This window comes from Oryctolagus cuniculus, chromosome 20 (assembly GCF_051225735.1).
Source record: "Oryctolagus cuniculus isolate XC-2025 breed Fujian yellow rabbit chromosome 20, ASM5122573v1, whole genome shotgun sequence".
Classification (NCBI taxonomy): domain Eukaryota; kingdom Metazoa; phylum Chordata; class Mammalia; order Lagomorpha; family Leporidae; genus Oryctolagus; species Oryctolagus cuniculus.
Genome location: NC_142886.1, coordinates 23,882,096 through 23,895,089, shown reverse-complemented (window position 1 = coordinate 23,895,089; position 12,994 = coordinate 23,882,096). Strand labels below are relative to the sequence as shown.

At 48.3% G+C, this 12,994-nt stretch overlaps 1 protein-coding gene across 4 annotated transcripts in view; it reads right to left on the bottom strand.

The window, feature by feature from the left end:
• Positions 1-2,529: 2,529 nt before the first annotated feature.
• The window catches only part of PSEN1 (presenilin 1), an 84,821-nt gene continuing 74,356 nt past the window's right edge, over positions 2,530-12,994 (bottom strand). For all 4 annotated transcript variants that reach the window (XM_002719669.6, XM_008272100.5, XM_017349401.4 and 1 more), the window contains exons 10-12: positions 11,079-11,255; positions 4,998-5,116; positions 2,530-3,724 (exon numbers count right to left, since the gene is read on the bottom strand). In XM_002719669.6, the coding sequence (XP_002719715.1) occupies positions 3,569-3,724; positions 4,998-5,116; positions 11,079-11,255 (452 nt within the window). In that variant the 3' untranslated portion in view covers positions 2,530-3,568. The remainder of the gene's footprint in view (positions 3,725-4,997; positions 5,117-11,078; positions 11,256-12,994) is intronic.

Genomic DNA, 12,994 nt, shown 5'->3' with positions numbered 1-12,994 from the left:
TGCTGGGTTCCATTCCCGGCTCTGGCTCCTAACTTCAGCTTCCTGCCAGTGCAGTCTCTAGGGGGCCGCAGGCGATGGTTCACGTGACTGGGCCCCTGTCATTCGTGTGGAAGACCTGGATGGGGATCCCAGCTCTTTGCTCCTGCCCTGGCCAGTCCTGGCCATTGTGGGCATTTGGAGAGTGAGCCAGCAGATGGGGGCCCTGTCTCTCAAATACATTAAAAAAAAAAGTTATTCACCGGAACACAAGACCACAGCTGCATCCTGAAAATGCATGTATATCTTGCTCACCTTTGCATCCCTAGACTACAGCACCAGGACAGAACATGGAAGACACTGGAAACACCTTCCCCTAGAGGTTTCTGAACTCTTCTGCTGCCACAGTTCGACTAAGAATGGGCTAAGGAGCAAAGCTCAGCTCTTGGGGCTGCGGGGAGGGGATGTTCACAGAGTCCCTTTACAGGCCTGACCCTGGAAGACATTATGTGATAATTTATGTTTCATCTTCTGTATATTGTTTGAGGCCAAGTAAAGAACAAGACTAAACATACCCAGTATGTTTCAAAAGGAAGGTTTTTTTTTTTTTTTTTTTTTTTTTTAATCAGACACTGAGAAAATGGCATCCCGAGCGCGCAGTCTCCCGAGTTGTTTCTGCGGTAATGAAATCCATCAAGGGCTTATGACAGTCTCCCCAGGTGGCTTAGAAAACTCTCCTTTTTCTAACTGAGAAATGTCCACATTTAGTGAGCGCTGTGACCCTAGGACCACACACTGACCCAGTGAGAACAAAACAGGAAGGTGAGCCTTCCTCTCTGGAAAAATCCCACGCATTCCCCAAATATGGCTGCCATTCCCACAGACGCTGCAGCACACTGGACAAAGGGACTTCCAGGAGTGGATGGAAAAATAATTTAGAAGTTAATTTCGGTGTCAATTTTTGCAGTTCATGCACAGGTTTTCCATTACGCCCAATACCATGGACTTCTGAAGACCCCCTGGATACCTTCATTCTGCAGGCCTGCAGATGCACACACCCCGAGGCTGGGTTTCCTCGGGGTCTTCTTGTTGTTAGGCAGGCCGGTCAGCTGCTCAGGCTTTATCATTGGTGTTTCCTGGGGCCACGACCACTGCTGTCTCCGGTGACAACTGGTTCTTCATGGGGCAAGAACAGCATCTTGGTATTTCAGGAGGGACCCAGCTGAGTCTACCAAGACCGCCTGAACCCTTGTTTGTGTCTGAGACAGGTGACTCATGGAATTAAGACGGGTCCTTAGCACGCCATCTCACAGATGCAGTTCAAAGTTGCAGAGAGAGAATTACTGCCACCTTTCTACACACACACACACACACACACACCCTGTTATGAGGGCAAGTGTCACAAACGACACAACCCTTGCACAAGTACATACTCTCTGGATTAGGCTCCCTCAGGAATGCTTTGCATCACAAACGTGCCCAGGTGGCTTTCCAGAGGCTAACATTCAAAAGAAAGTCGAGGGGCCGGCGCTGTGGCGCAGCAGGTTAAGGCCCTGGCCTGAAGCGCCGGCATCCCTTGTGGGCACTGGTTCGAGTCCCGGCTGCTCCACTTCTGATCCAGCTCTCTGCTATGGCCTGAGAAAGCAGTAGAAGATGGCCCAAGTCCTTGGGCCCCTGCATCCGCACGGGAGACCCGGAAGGAGCTCCTGGCTTCAGATCAGGGTAGCTCCATCCGCTGCGGCCATCTGGGGCAGTGAACCAGCAGAGAGAAGAACTTTCTGTCTCTACCTCTCTCTATAACTCTTTCAAATAAATAAAATAAATCTTAAAAAAGAAAGTCGGGAAGAGGCGGCTAACTGGGGAAAACTGAGTTGCGATGACGGAACCTTCCACTGCTCCAAGCCCCGCTCTCGGCAGAGCTCGCTGGCCGCTGTGTCCCACTGCCCCTCATGTGCCACTCTGTACCTGGACTGCGGTCAGTACTGCACGCTGCTCCTCAAGTTCATTTCTGCTAAGAAACGTCCTGTGACAGAAAACAAGCCTGACCCCCAAAGAGAATGCCACCCCGGTCATCTGAGGGGCTGGGAGAGACAACAGCAGAGAGGAGAAGTGCCTTCCTTCAGCCACAGGAGCCTCAGCACGCTGGCCACCACGGTCTGTGGTATCGGCAGGCCGCCCTCAGGCTGCTGGCTGCCCCCTGCGCTGCCCGCCCGGGCTGCAGAGCTGAACACCACAGTCACTTCAGCCAGCACCGAAGGGACGGGACACGGACGAAAGGGCGGACAAGAGGCCACACAGCACCCGTGGGCTCCTGAGGGAAAGCCCGTGTCCCAGAACACGGCCAGGCCTTGGCTCGCGCTGTCCCCTGGCTGTGGCTCCTCCTCCCGACCCCAGGGTCTCCTACGGCTCACCAAGTGAAATCACGGCTTCCTCCCAACCTTGCTGTGCAGTGATGCATGGGACCCCCAACCTATACACCACCAGATCTCAGCAATTACTTCAAACTCTGGCCTAACGTAGTTAAAAAGAACGAAAAGAACAACCAGGACAGGGTGTGCTTCACCAGCCATTTCACTCTTCTTTAATTCTACTGTCTTTGGGCACACATCTTATTTGCTATCGAAGAAGTTGTGACAGCGAGGCCGACAGCACTGACTCGAATACAGAGCAGACGCCACCAGTAGTGGATCACCTGCCACCATGTCAGAGCTGCCTTATTTGCCATCAACAAACAATGCTTGGGTGGGTGGGGAGTGGGGGGGGGAGGGTGGAGGCACAGGAGGCGTCAGGGGAGAACAGACTTACACATACGTCTAGGAACTATGCAGTTGGTGGAAAATCCAGAATTTACTTAGGGGTGACAGGGAAGTGTTGAACAATAGTTCCATATTTCCACAAATTACTGAATTTGCAATCTGAGGTTAAGTTGTATGCAGAAAGCAACCTCACGGCCTTGGGAAGAAACGGCAACCACAGATGGTAATGAGCTTCATGCTTGAGAACAAGCTTCGTCAGTCTGGACGTCTGACTTGACTCAAAGGTGGGGAGTCTTGTTTAAAATGACGAGCTGGCAGCAGAGTCTGAGGTGAAAGCCTGGGCCCGTTCTACTTCCTGCGTGGCTGCTGGGGCCTGCTCTCCTCCTGGCACCTCCTGAAAAGGCTCCGAGTTCAGTGACACAGACGCAGTGGGCTGACCTTCCACAGGAAGAGGCCTGTTTGGTGTAAGCCACTTCCTCTGCCCTTTCGGCAGTGCTGGTCCGGGGGGTTCGCGGTGCTGGTGAGCCCCGTGACCCAGGGCCACGCTGCTGTGGAGCACGACAGCTTCTTGCATCTGTTCCCGTGTCCTGTCCCCAAACCTGGAGCGTCTGCACCGAGGGACAGTCCACGTGACGTGCTCAGAGCCGTTTTCTGTCAATTCCTCCTTCCAATGTCCAACAGTGCAGGTGGTCAGGAGAGCCTGGAAGGAAGCTGCGGAAGTCCGGCCGGGAATCTTGACTTTGTTAGATGAGGACACAGGAAAATCGCCTCTGTCCTGCCCAGGTTTGATTGGAAGTCAAAGGAGAAACGTCCATGGGATTCTAGTTGCAAATGTGCTAGATATAAAACTGATGGAACGCTAGCTGGTCCATGAAGGGCTGCACAAGGTAATCTGTGGCAAAGTAGAAAACGAGCCCAAAGGTGATAGAGATGGGAAGAGCTGGCAATGCCTTCTTGAAAATGGCGAGGAGTAATAGCGTAAGGCACAAACCCTGCGGGAGAGACAGAAGACACAGACTTGTACATAATTGTGAAGCATCTTTGTGCTAAAGACTCAGGGTCAAGTCTTGGTTTAAACTTAGCTCATGGAATACTTTCCCTTGGGGTTAAACTTTAGAATAAATGTTTCATTAAACCTGGAAGAAGAACCATGCAAAATCCCCGAGAATGGAAACGTGTATTTTCCTTTGCTAGACTGAGCCCACTACACACTACGTCCGTCATGAAGGCATTTTACCCCTTCATTCTAAGAAAGGAAGACAATCTGAAAAAGGTAAAACTATCTATGAAAAAAATTAAATACTGAAATCTAAATAAACGAGCTGGAACTGTGATTTTAGTTCGCTGGGTAAAAACCCAGAGGTGCGGAGCATTCTTTGTGCTGTCTGGGGACAGAGATGCTCATGGGATGAACTGGTAACACTTAGTTCATGAAGAACGGCTTTTTTGGAAATCCAAAGCAGCCACATAACATGACCCACATTTTACCCTAGTTACTGAGACACTAACCATAAAGTCTGCAGGCTTTCCAGTTTATTCAGAATCAGTAATTTTCTTTTTAAAAGGTACAACATATCCAATAAGTATTTTCAAATCCAGAAAACTAACCTCAAGAGACAAATAAAATCCACATGGGTCACATTATTGAGATAAAAGACAATCGCAAAACAAATGTGCAAGCTGAAGTCACCTACCCGCTCATCTAACTTCACTCATACACTGTGTCACAGACGTCACCTCTTCAGTAAACGCAGCTTAGGGATTATTTACTGAAAGCTTCAGGATGCGTGCCACTGCACCGCAGTCAAGAGTGACCCAGCGTCTGGCACCGTGTCAGCTTCTCCCACTGGACACCCACTGCCCAGAGCACCACTGTGCACCGCACGTGGGGGCGCAGCTGCAGATCTCCCAGCGGCCTGGCCGGGGACTGCTCACTCCTGAGGCTGACCAGAGCACGGCGACTCACACACGGTGACGCTGGGCTGCAGCAGTAGTCCCCAATCAGAGGGGCTTAGGGTCTCCTGAAGACTTTTACAAGCTACACATTTAAAACAAACTGAACATCTCAGGGCAGAGCGCAATGTTCTCGGAGCTCCCCGGTTACTTTAAGGTGTGGCCGGAGTGCAGAAGCCCTCACGTGAGGTTCCAGGAGCTGTGTTTTGAGGAGCGGCTCATCTGCCCTGGGGTCAAGGACTGCCTTGAAGAGACAGAGTCGTCAGAGTCTGGGCTCTAGGGTCCTGACGCACGTTACGGGTGTACACTTACAATTAATATGGCTACAAAACAGGCTATGGTTGTGTTCCAGTCGCCACTGGCTGTCGCTGAGGCTTTCCCAACCAGAACACTGTAGAAAATGAAATCTCCCAGTCCAAGTTTTACTCCCCCTGAAAAGGAAAGGTTATGAATATAAAAAAGCTTGTCACTATGCAACAATCTCACAATTTAGCGCCATCACTACCACACTCTGCCTCCTACTGAATACGAAGCTGGAAAATGATTCACAAAACGAGGCTTTCGGTAGCTTTCCTTTCACTTTCTTCTTTGCTTTTCTGCAGTGGGAGCTTCAGGTTTAGACAACTGACACTAGAGCCTTCATAGGTGCTGCCGTTACCGTCAATGACAAGAAGTAACTGAGGCTGGTGCTATGGGTAATGGGTAAAGCCGCTGCCTGCAGCGCCGGCATCCCATATGGGCGCCAGCTCAAGTCCTGGCCGCTCCACTTCTGATCCAGTTCTCTGCTATGGCCTGGGAAAGCAGCAGATGATGACCCAAGTCCTTGGGCCCCTGCACCTGCATGGGAGACCTGGAAGAGACTCTTGGCTTCTGATCGGCGCAGCTTTGGCCGTTGTGGCCATCTAGGGAGTGAACCAGCAGATGGAAGACCCCTTTCTCTCTCTCTCTCTCTCTCTGCCTCTCTTCTCTGTGTAACTCTTTCAAATAAATTAAAAAAAAAAAAAAAGTAACTGTCATCTACCAAGAACACCTAGTTTGCACCCAGCACTTGTACTAATAATTTCTCAAAAGAATCTCTTTATCATCTTAAAAAAATATTCCCACAATGCAGGAACCAGAACCAGGAGCTGGGAACTCAGTCCAGGTCTCCCCATGGGTGGCAGGAACCCAACTACTTGAGCCACCACCACTGCCTCCCTAGGTCTGTATTAGCAGGACGCTGGAGCCAGGATTTGAACCTAAGCACTCCAAAGTTGGATGTGGGCATCTTCACCAAGTTAAATGACTGCACTTACCCACACAAAAACATTTTCAACTGTGGTAAAATACTTACAACATAAAATTTATCTCAACTCTTGTAAACTGTTCAATGCCATGGGGCACATCCACACTGTTCTACATCACCATCTTGGTCTTGCAAAGCTGAAACCCTGGGCCACTCCATGCTGGTTCTTCATTCCTCCTCCTCCCGGCAACCATCACTCTACCTGCTCTCACCGGGAGTTCAATCACTTTAAGTGGAGTCACAGTGAACTTTTCTTTTTTGTTATCATAAATGTCCTCGAGTTTTACCCAAGTATACTGTGTCAGAATGTTCCTCCTTTTTAAGGCTGATATTTCCTTTACAAGTACAACATTTTGTTAATTCATTCATCTGTGGAAGCACACTTGGGTTGCTCCTACTTTCTGGCTAATATGAATGATAGTGCTATGAACGTAGATGTAAAATCATTTATTCTCTTAATTTTTAACTTTTATTTAATAAATATAAATTTCAAAAGTACAACTTTTGGATTATAGCGGCTTTTCCCCCCATAACCTCCCTCCCACCTGCAAACATCCCATCTCCCACTCCCTCTCCCATCCCATTCTTCATCAAGATTCATTTTCAATTATCTTTATATACTAGTATATGCTAAGTAAAGATTTCAACAGACTGCACCCACATAGACACACAAAGTGTAAAGTACTGTTTGAAGACTAGTTTTACTGTTAATTCTCATAGTACAACACATTAAGGACAGAGATCCTACATGAGGAGCAAGTGCACAGTGACTCCCGTTGTTGATTTAACAACTGACACTATTATTTATGACTTCAGTAATCACCCGAGGCTCTTGTCATGAGCTGCCAAGGCTATGGAAGCCTCTTGAGTTCACAAACTCCAACCTTATTAAGACAAGGCCATAATCAAAGTGGAAGTTCTCTCCTCCCTTCAGGGAAAGGTATCCCCTTCTTTAATGGCCCATTCTTTCCGCTGGGATCTCACTCACAGAGATCTTTCACTTAGGTAATTTTTTTTTGCCACAGTGTCTCGACTTTCCATGCCTGACAAACTCTCATGGGCTTTTTAGCCGGATCCAAATGCCTTAAGGGCTGATCCTGAGGCCTGAGTGCTGTTTAGGACATCTGCCATTCTATGAGTCTGCTGAGTATCCCGCTTCCCATGTTGGATCATTCTCTCCTTTTTAATTCTATCAGTTAGTATTAGCAGACACTAGTCTTGTTCATGTGATAGCTTTGACACTTAATCCTATCGTTATGATCAATTATGAACTGAAACTGATCACTTTGACTAGTGAGATGGCATTGGTACATGCCACCTTGATGGGACTGATCTTCATTTCTTCTCTTAATGGTATCCTCTGAAGTGCAAAAGTTTTAAATTTTGATGCCATCCAATCTATCATTTCTTTATGTATCAGTGTTGTGCTAAAAAATTCTTTACCCAAACCAAGGTTATGATGTTTTTCTTCTAGAAGTTTCGTAATTTTATCACTTAGATCTAGGTCTACAATCCACTGAGTTAATTTTTGATGATGTACTGATGGATGAGTGAGGTAGCAGTTTCAGTTTATTCTTGTATGTCTGCACAGCTAGTTGTCCCAGCACTATCTGTTGAAAATATTCTATCCTTCTCCCATTGTATTATTTAAGCATTTTTATAAAAATCACTGATCATTGTGTTCCATAGAGCTGTATGTCTGTCCTTACAGCAACACTATACTGTTTTGTTATGGATTCAGAAAATGTTCCAAGATCATATAGTTTGAGTGCAAAAACAAAACTGTTTTTGACATTCTAAGTCCTTTGTATTTCCAAGTAAATTTTAGGATCCATTTATAAAATATTCATGAACTGACTGATCCTAAAACTTACATGGAAATACAAGGCCCTAGCTTTTCCTTTGCCAAACATCATCTTTCATTTTTGTAAGTAATCTTTTAAGAAAAATGAAATAAACTACGGACACAAAATATATGCTTACTTGGGGCCTGATATAAACCTACAAACTTTATAACAGGTTTTTGCTTTTCTGGCTGTTAAATAATTATTCCCTACTGAGGCTGGGCCTGGTCTTAAAGTTTGGTTGCCTGGGTTAGAGAAACACTTTCAGAGAGCAGGTTCTGCAGGCCCTGAGAAGTGCAGGCTGCTCCACGTGTGGGCAGGAAAAAGCAGAGTGCTGCTTCATGAGATCTTACTGAGAAACCAATGTTCATCCTAAATTATGAAACCAGACCTGAGGCTTCCTCAGTGGAAAAGATAAATATATGACCCATGAAATGCAAGGCAATAAACTACAGGGTCAGCGCCCTTAAATGCTAACCTGTCCAGACGGCTGAGTGCATCTACAGTCCCAGGGGTGCAGAAGATCCCAGGGCTACTACCTAAGTAAGTACTTGTGTGACCCACGGCAAGTTGCTTACCTTCCTCAATCTTCAAATTCTTCAGTTACAAAATGGATTACAGAGCTACTTCACAAGGTCATTATCAGAGTTAAAAATACTACAGACAAATTTCTTGGCACAGAGGCTTAACAAATGAGAGCCTTACTGCCTGCAATGCTGACATCCCATAAGAGTGCTGGTTTGAGTTCTTGCTGTTCCACTTCTTCTTCTTCTTTTTTTTTTTTAATTTATTTTACTTATTTGAAAGAGTTACAGAGAGAGGTAAAGAGAGAGAGAGAGAGAGGGAGGGAGGAAGGGAGGGAGGGAGGGAGGGGTCTTCCATCTGCTGGATCACTCCCCAAATGGCTGCAACGGCCGGGGCTGTGCTGATCCAAAGCCAGGAGCCAGGCCCTTCTTCCTGGTCTCCCAAGTGGGTACAGGGACCCAAGGATGTGGGCCATCTTTTACTGTTTTCCCAGGCACATTAGCAGGAAGATGGATTGGAAATGGAGCAGCTGGAACTCTAACTGGCACCCATATGGGATGCTGGCACTGCAGGCAGTGGCTTTCACCTACTACACCAAAGTGCCAGCCCCATGAAAATGTCTTAAAATAGCTTGTGGACCTCTCTCCTTCCTCCAACACCCCCTCCCAGCCTCTCCTCTCTCTGTGTAACTCTGACTTTCAAATAAATAAATACATCTTTAAAAAAAAGGGGGAGGCAGCGCTATGGCTCAGTGGGATGACGCCCTGGCCTGAAGCGCAGGCATCCATATAGGGCACCAGTTCGAGACCAAGCTGGCTCCACTTCCAATCCAGCTCTCTGCTATGGCCTGGGAAAGCAGTGGAGGCTGGCCCAAGTCCTTGGGCCCCTGCACCCATGTGGGAAACCTGGAGGAAGTTCCTGGCTTCGGATAGGTACAGCCATCCAGGGAGTGAACCAGCGGATAGAAGACCTCTCTCTCTCTCTCTCTTCTCTCTCTGCCTCTCCTCTCTCTCTGCTCTGTGTAAGTCTTTCAAATAAATAAATAAGTCTTTAAAAAAGGCAGGGGGACAGGCACTGTGGCATAGCGGATAAAGCCACCACCTGCAGTGCCAGCATCCCATATGGGCACCAGTTCGAGTCCTGCCTGTTCCACTTCCAATCCAGCTTTCTGCTACAGCCTGGGAAAGCAGAAGATGGCCCAAGTCCTTGGGCCCCTGCACCCACTTGGGAGACACAGAAGCTCCTGGCTCCTGGCTTCAGATCAGCACAGCTCTAGCTGATGCGGCCAATTTGGGAATGATCCAGCGGATGGAAGACCTCTCTCTCTCTGACTCACCTTCTCTCTCTGTGTAACTTTGACTTTCAAATAAATAAATAAATCTTTAAAAAAATAAAATAAAATAGTATGTGGAAGGGCCAGCACTGAGGTATAATAGGTTAAGCCTCCACCTGTGGTGTTGGCTCAAGAACCAGCTGCTCTACTTCTAATCCAGCTCCCTGTTGATGGCCTGGGAAAGCAGTGGAAGATGGCCCAAGTGCTTGGGCCCCCACAGCTGTGTGGAGGACCTGGAGGAAGCTCCTGGCTTCAGATCGGTCTAGATCCATTGAGGTCATTTGGGGAGCAAACCAGCAGATGGAAGACATCTCTGTTTCTCCCTCTGTCTGTAACTCTGCCTCTCAAAAAAATAACTTAAAAAAATGCACTGATTCAAGCTTAGAATTATGAACTCTTTTTATTTCAAAGGCTCACTGCTTATAGCAGTCTAGGCCTTCTGCTATTTTTAAAATGTGCTTTGTTTGCCTACTCTGAAAAGAAATTTTGGATAATTATGGTGTTCCTTTAATATTAAGGGAGTATTTGCTAATCTACCAAGCATAAAACTGGTAAAGACAATAAATGCACCGGCATCTCATATGGGTGCTGGTTCAAGACCTGGCTGCTCCACTTCCGATCCAGCTCTCTGCTATGACCCGGGAAAGTAGCAGCAGATGGCCCAAGCCCTTGGGCCCCTGGACCCACGTGGGAGACCCAGAGGAAGCTCCTGGCTCCTGGCTTCTGATTGGTGCAGTTTTGGCGTTGTGGCCATCTGGGGAGTGAACCAGTGGATGGGAAGACCTCTCTCTCTCTGTCTGCCTGTGCCTCTGCCTCTCTGTAACTCTGCCTTTCAAATAAACAAATAAATCTTAAAAAAAATAAAATAAAATAAAACAAAAAAAGTATGTAGCAGTGAAGTCTTAATGGAATAATAATTTCAAAAGATCTTTTACTTTACAAAATAAATGCCAAAAGATCAGGAAGGGACAAATAAAATCTGTAGGGCAAGATCTAAGCTATTAACAAATATATCTAGGACCAGTGCCATGGCACAGTAGGTTAATCCTCCGCCCGCAGCGCCGGCATCCCATATAGGCGCCGGTTCTAGTCCTGGCTGCTCCTCTTCCAATCCAGCTCTCTGCTATGGCCTGGGAAAGCAGTGGAAGGTGGCCCAAGTGCTTGGGCCCCTGCACCCACATGGGAGATGGGGAAGAAGCTCCTGGCTCCTGGCTTCAGATCGACGCAGCTCCAGCTGTTGTGGCCATTTGGGGAGTGAACCAACGGAAGGAAGACCTTTCTGTCTCTTCCTCTCACTGTATCTCTACCTCTCAATTAACAAAGTCTTAGCTACACTGTCCTTCAGAGTTCAGCTGTGACTCTCTGAATTCACTTATGACCCCCAAGGGAACAAGACTTGCACCTACTCTCCTCTGGGTCCTCACTGGCCAGGACGCTGCTGGAGAGTTCCTGGGCTGCAGCACGTGACTCAGGTGTGGACTGATGCGGCCCGAGGTGACTGTCCCTCTGGGCCTCCCACTCCTCACTGAAGCCCCCGTCGTCACTCTCCGGAACCGTGTCTTGCGGTGACTCCCTCTCTGCATCTTGAAGAGAAAGCAGACGTTAAGCTCTAACACTGGGAACAATTTCTTAATTACCGCTAAGAAAACCGCATGGGAGCTGTCAATGTCGGATGGGCTGTCACTGCGATTGTTCAGCTGGCCCCTGAACTACAGAGCACACGCAGCAGTAGCGCCAGGATTTGTCTGCGTTTCCACCCTTCACCGACATGGCTCTGCTGGTAAAGCCCGATCAATCCCAGCCAGGCGTGAGAATCCCACCATTCCTCCTCCCAAGGAAGGCTCTGTGGCTGATACCAGCCGGTGCGTGCTGATGCCAAGTCTGCAGGGGATTTTCAGGAAAAGGTTGCTTTCCTTCTTTCTCCCCTGGCTGCTGTCTTGTCTCGACATGATGCTGGAATGCAGCTGTCACGATTGTGAGCAGCAGTGGCTGAGGACCGTGCCTGTATGATTTAAGAACCTGAACCCTTGAGAACATCAATGAGCCGCAAAATTCTACCAAAGCCTACACTTCAGGACGTTCTGTCACGTGACAGATACAGTTCTTTGCTGAAGGCAGCTAAGTTGGGTTTCCTGTCCTTGCAGCTGAAAGCTTCTGAGGTGACAGCACTCACCACTGGCATCGTGACTAAGTTACAGAAGTGGATTCACTGAGCGGGAACAGTCGCAGGGATGTTCCTGCGGCTCAGTCGTTTCCTTATGACGACTACCAAAGTGTCTCAAAGTGGTGAGCATCACCATCTTCAAAAATTTCCTAAGTAAGGCCAGCGCCGTGGCTCACTAGGCTAATCCTCCGCCTAGCGGCGCCGGCACATGGGGTTCTAGTCCCGGTCGGAGCGCCGGATTCTGTCCCGGTTGCCCCTCTTCCAGGCCAGCTCTCTGCTTTGGCCCAGGAGTGCAGTGGAGGATGGCCCAAGTGCTTGGGCCCTGCACCCCATGGGAGACCAGGAGAAGCACCTGGCTCCTGCCATCGGATCAGCGCGGTGCACCGGCCGCGGAGGCCATTGGAGGGTGAACCAACGGCAAAGAAGACCTTTCTCTCTGTCTCTCTCTCTCACTGTCCACTCTGCCTGTCAAAAAAAAAAAAAAAAAAAAAATTCCTAAGTTAAACATAATTAAAATACATAGATGAAGTTCATAACACTTGTTTTTCCTCCTTCCTTTCTATAAAAGGACTATATATTCAGTGGAAGGAGATTTATCACACATCAATAAAGCTTGTGTGCATCAGGGCTCTCACTTGGCATGGACTTCCCCTGGGAAGGCCCTAATGATTCTGAATTGATAATTCTGTATGAGGGAGGCCAGCACTGTGGCACAGTGGGTAAAGCCGCCGCCTGCAGTGCCGACATCCCATCTGGGCACTGGTTCGAGACCAGGCTGCTCCATGTCCGATCCAGCTCTCTGTTGTGGCCTGGGAAGGCAGCAGAAGATGGCCCAAGTCCTGGGGCCCCTGCACTGGTGTGGGAGACCCAGAAGAAGCTCCTGGCTCCTGGCTTCGGACAGGCTCAGCACCAGCTGTTGTGGTGACTGGGGAGTGAACCAGCAGATGGGAGACTTCTCTCTCTCTTTCTCTGTGTGGGGAACAACCCGGACTGGACTGTTACTGGAATTAAGACTTATTCTATGCATCTGCTCTCCCACAATATGGCGCTGGGAGAGAAGTAAACAGCTTCTGCACAGCTGCCTCCAGTTCAACCAATAAACTGTAGGACTTGCTCCTGATTGGAGAGCAGCGTACTCGGCGTGTGGGCAGCCGAGTT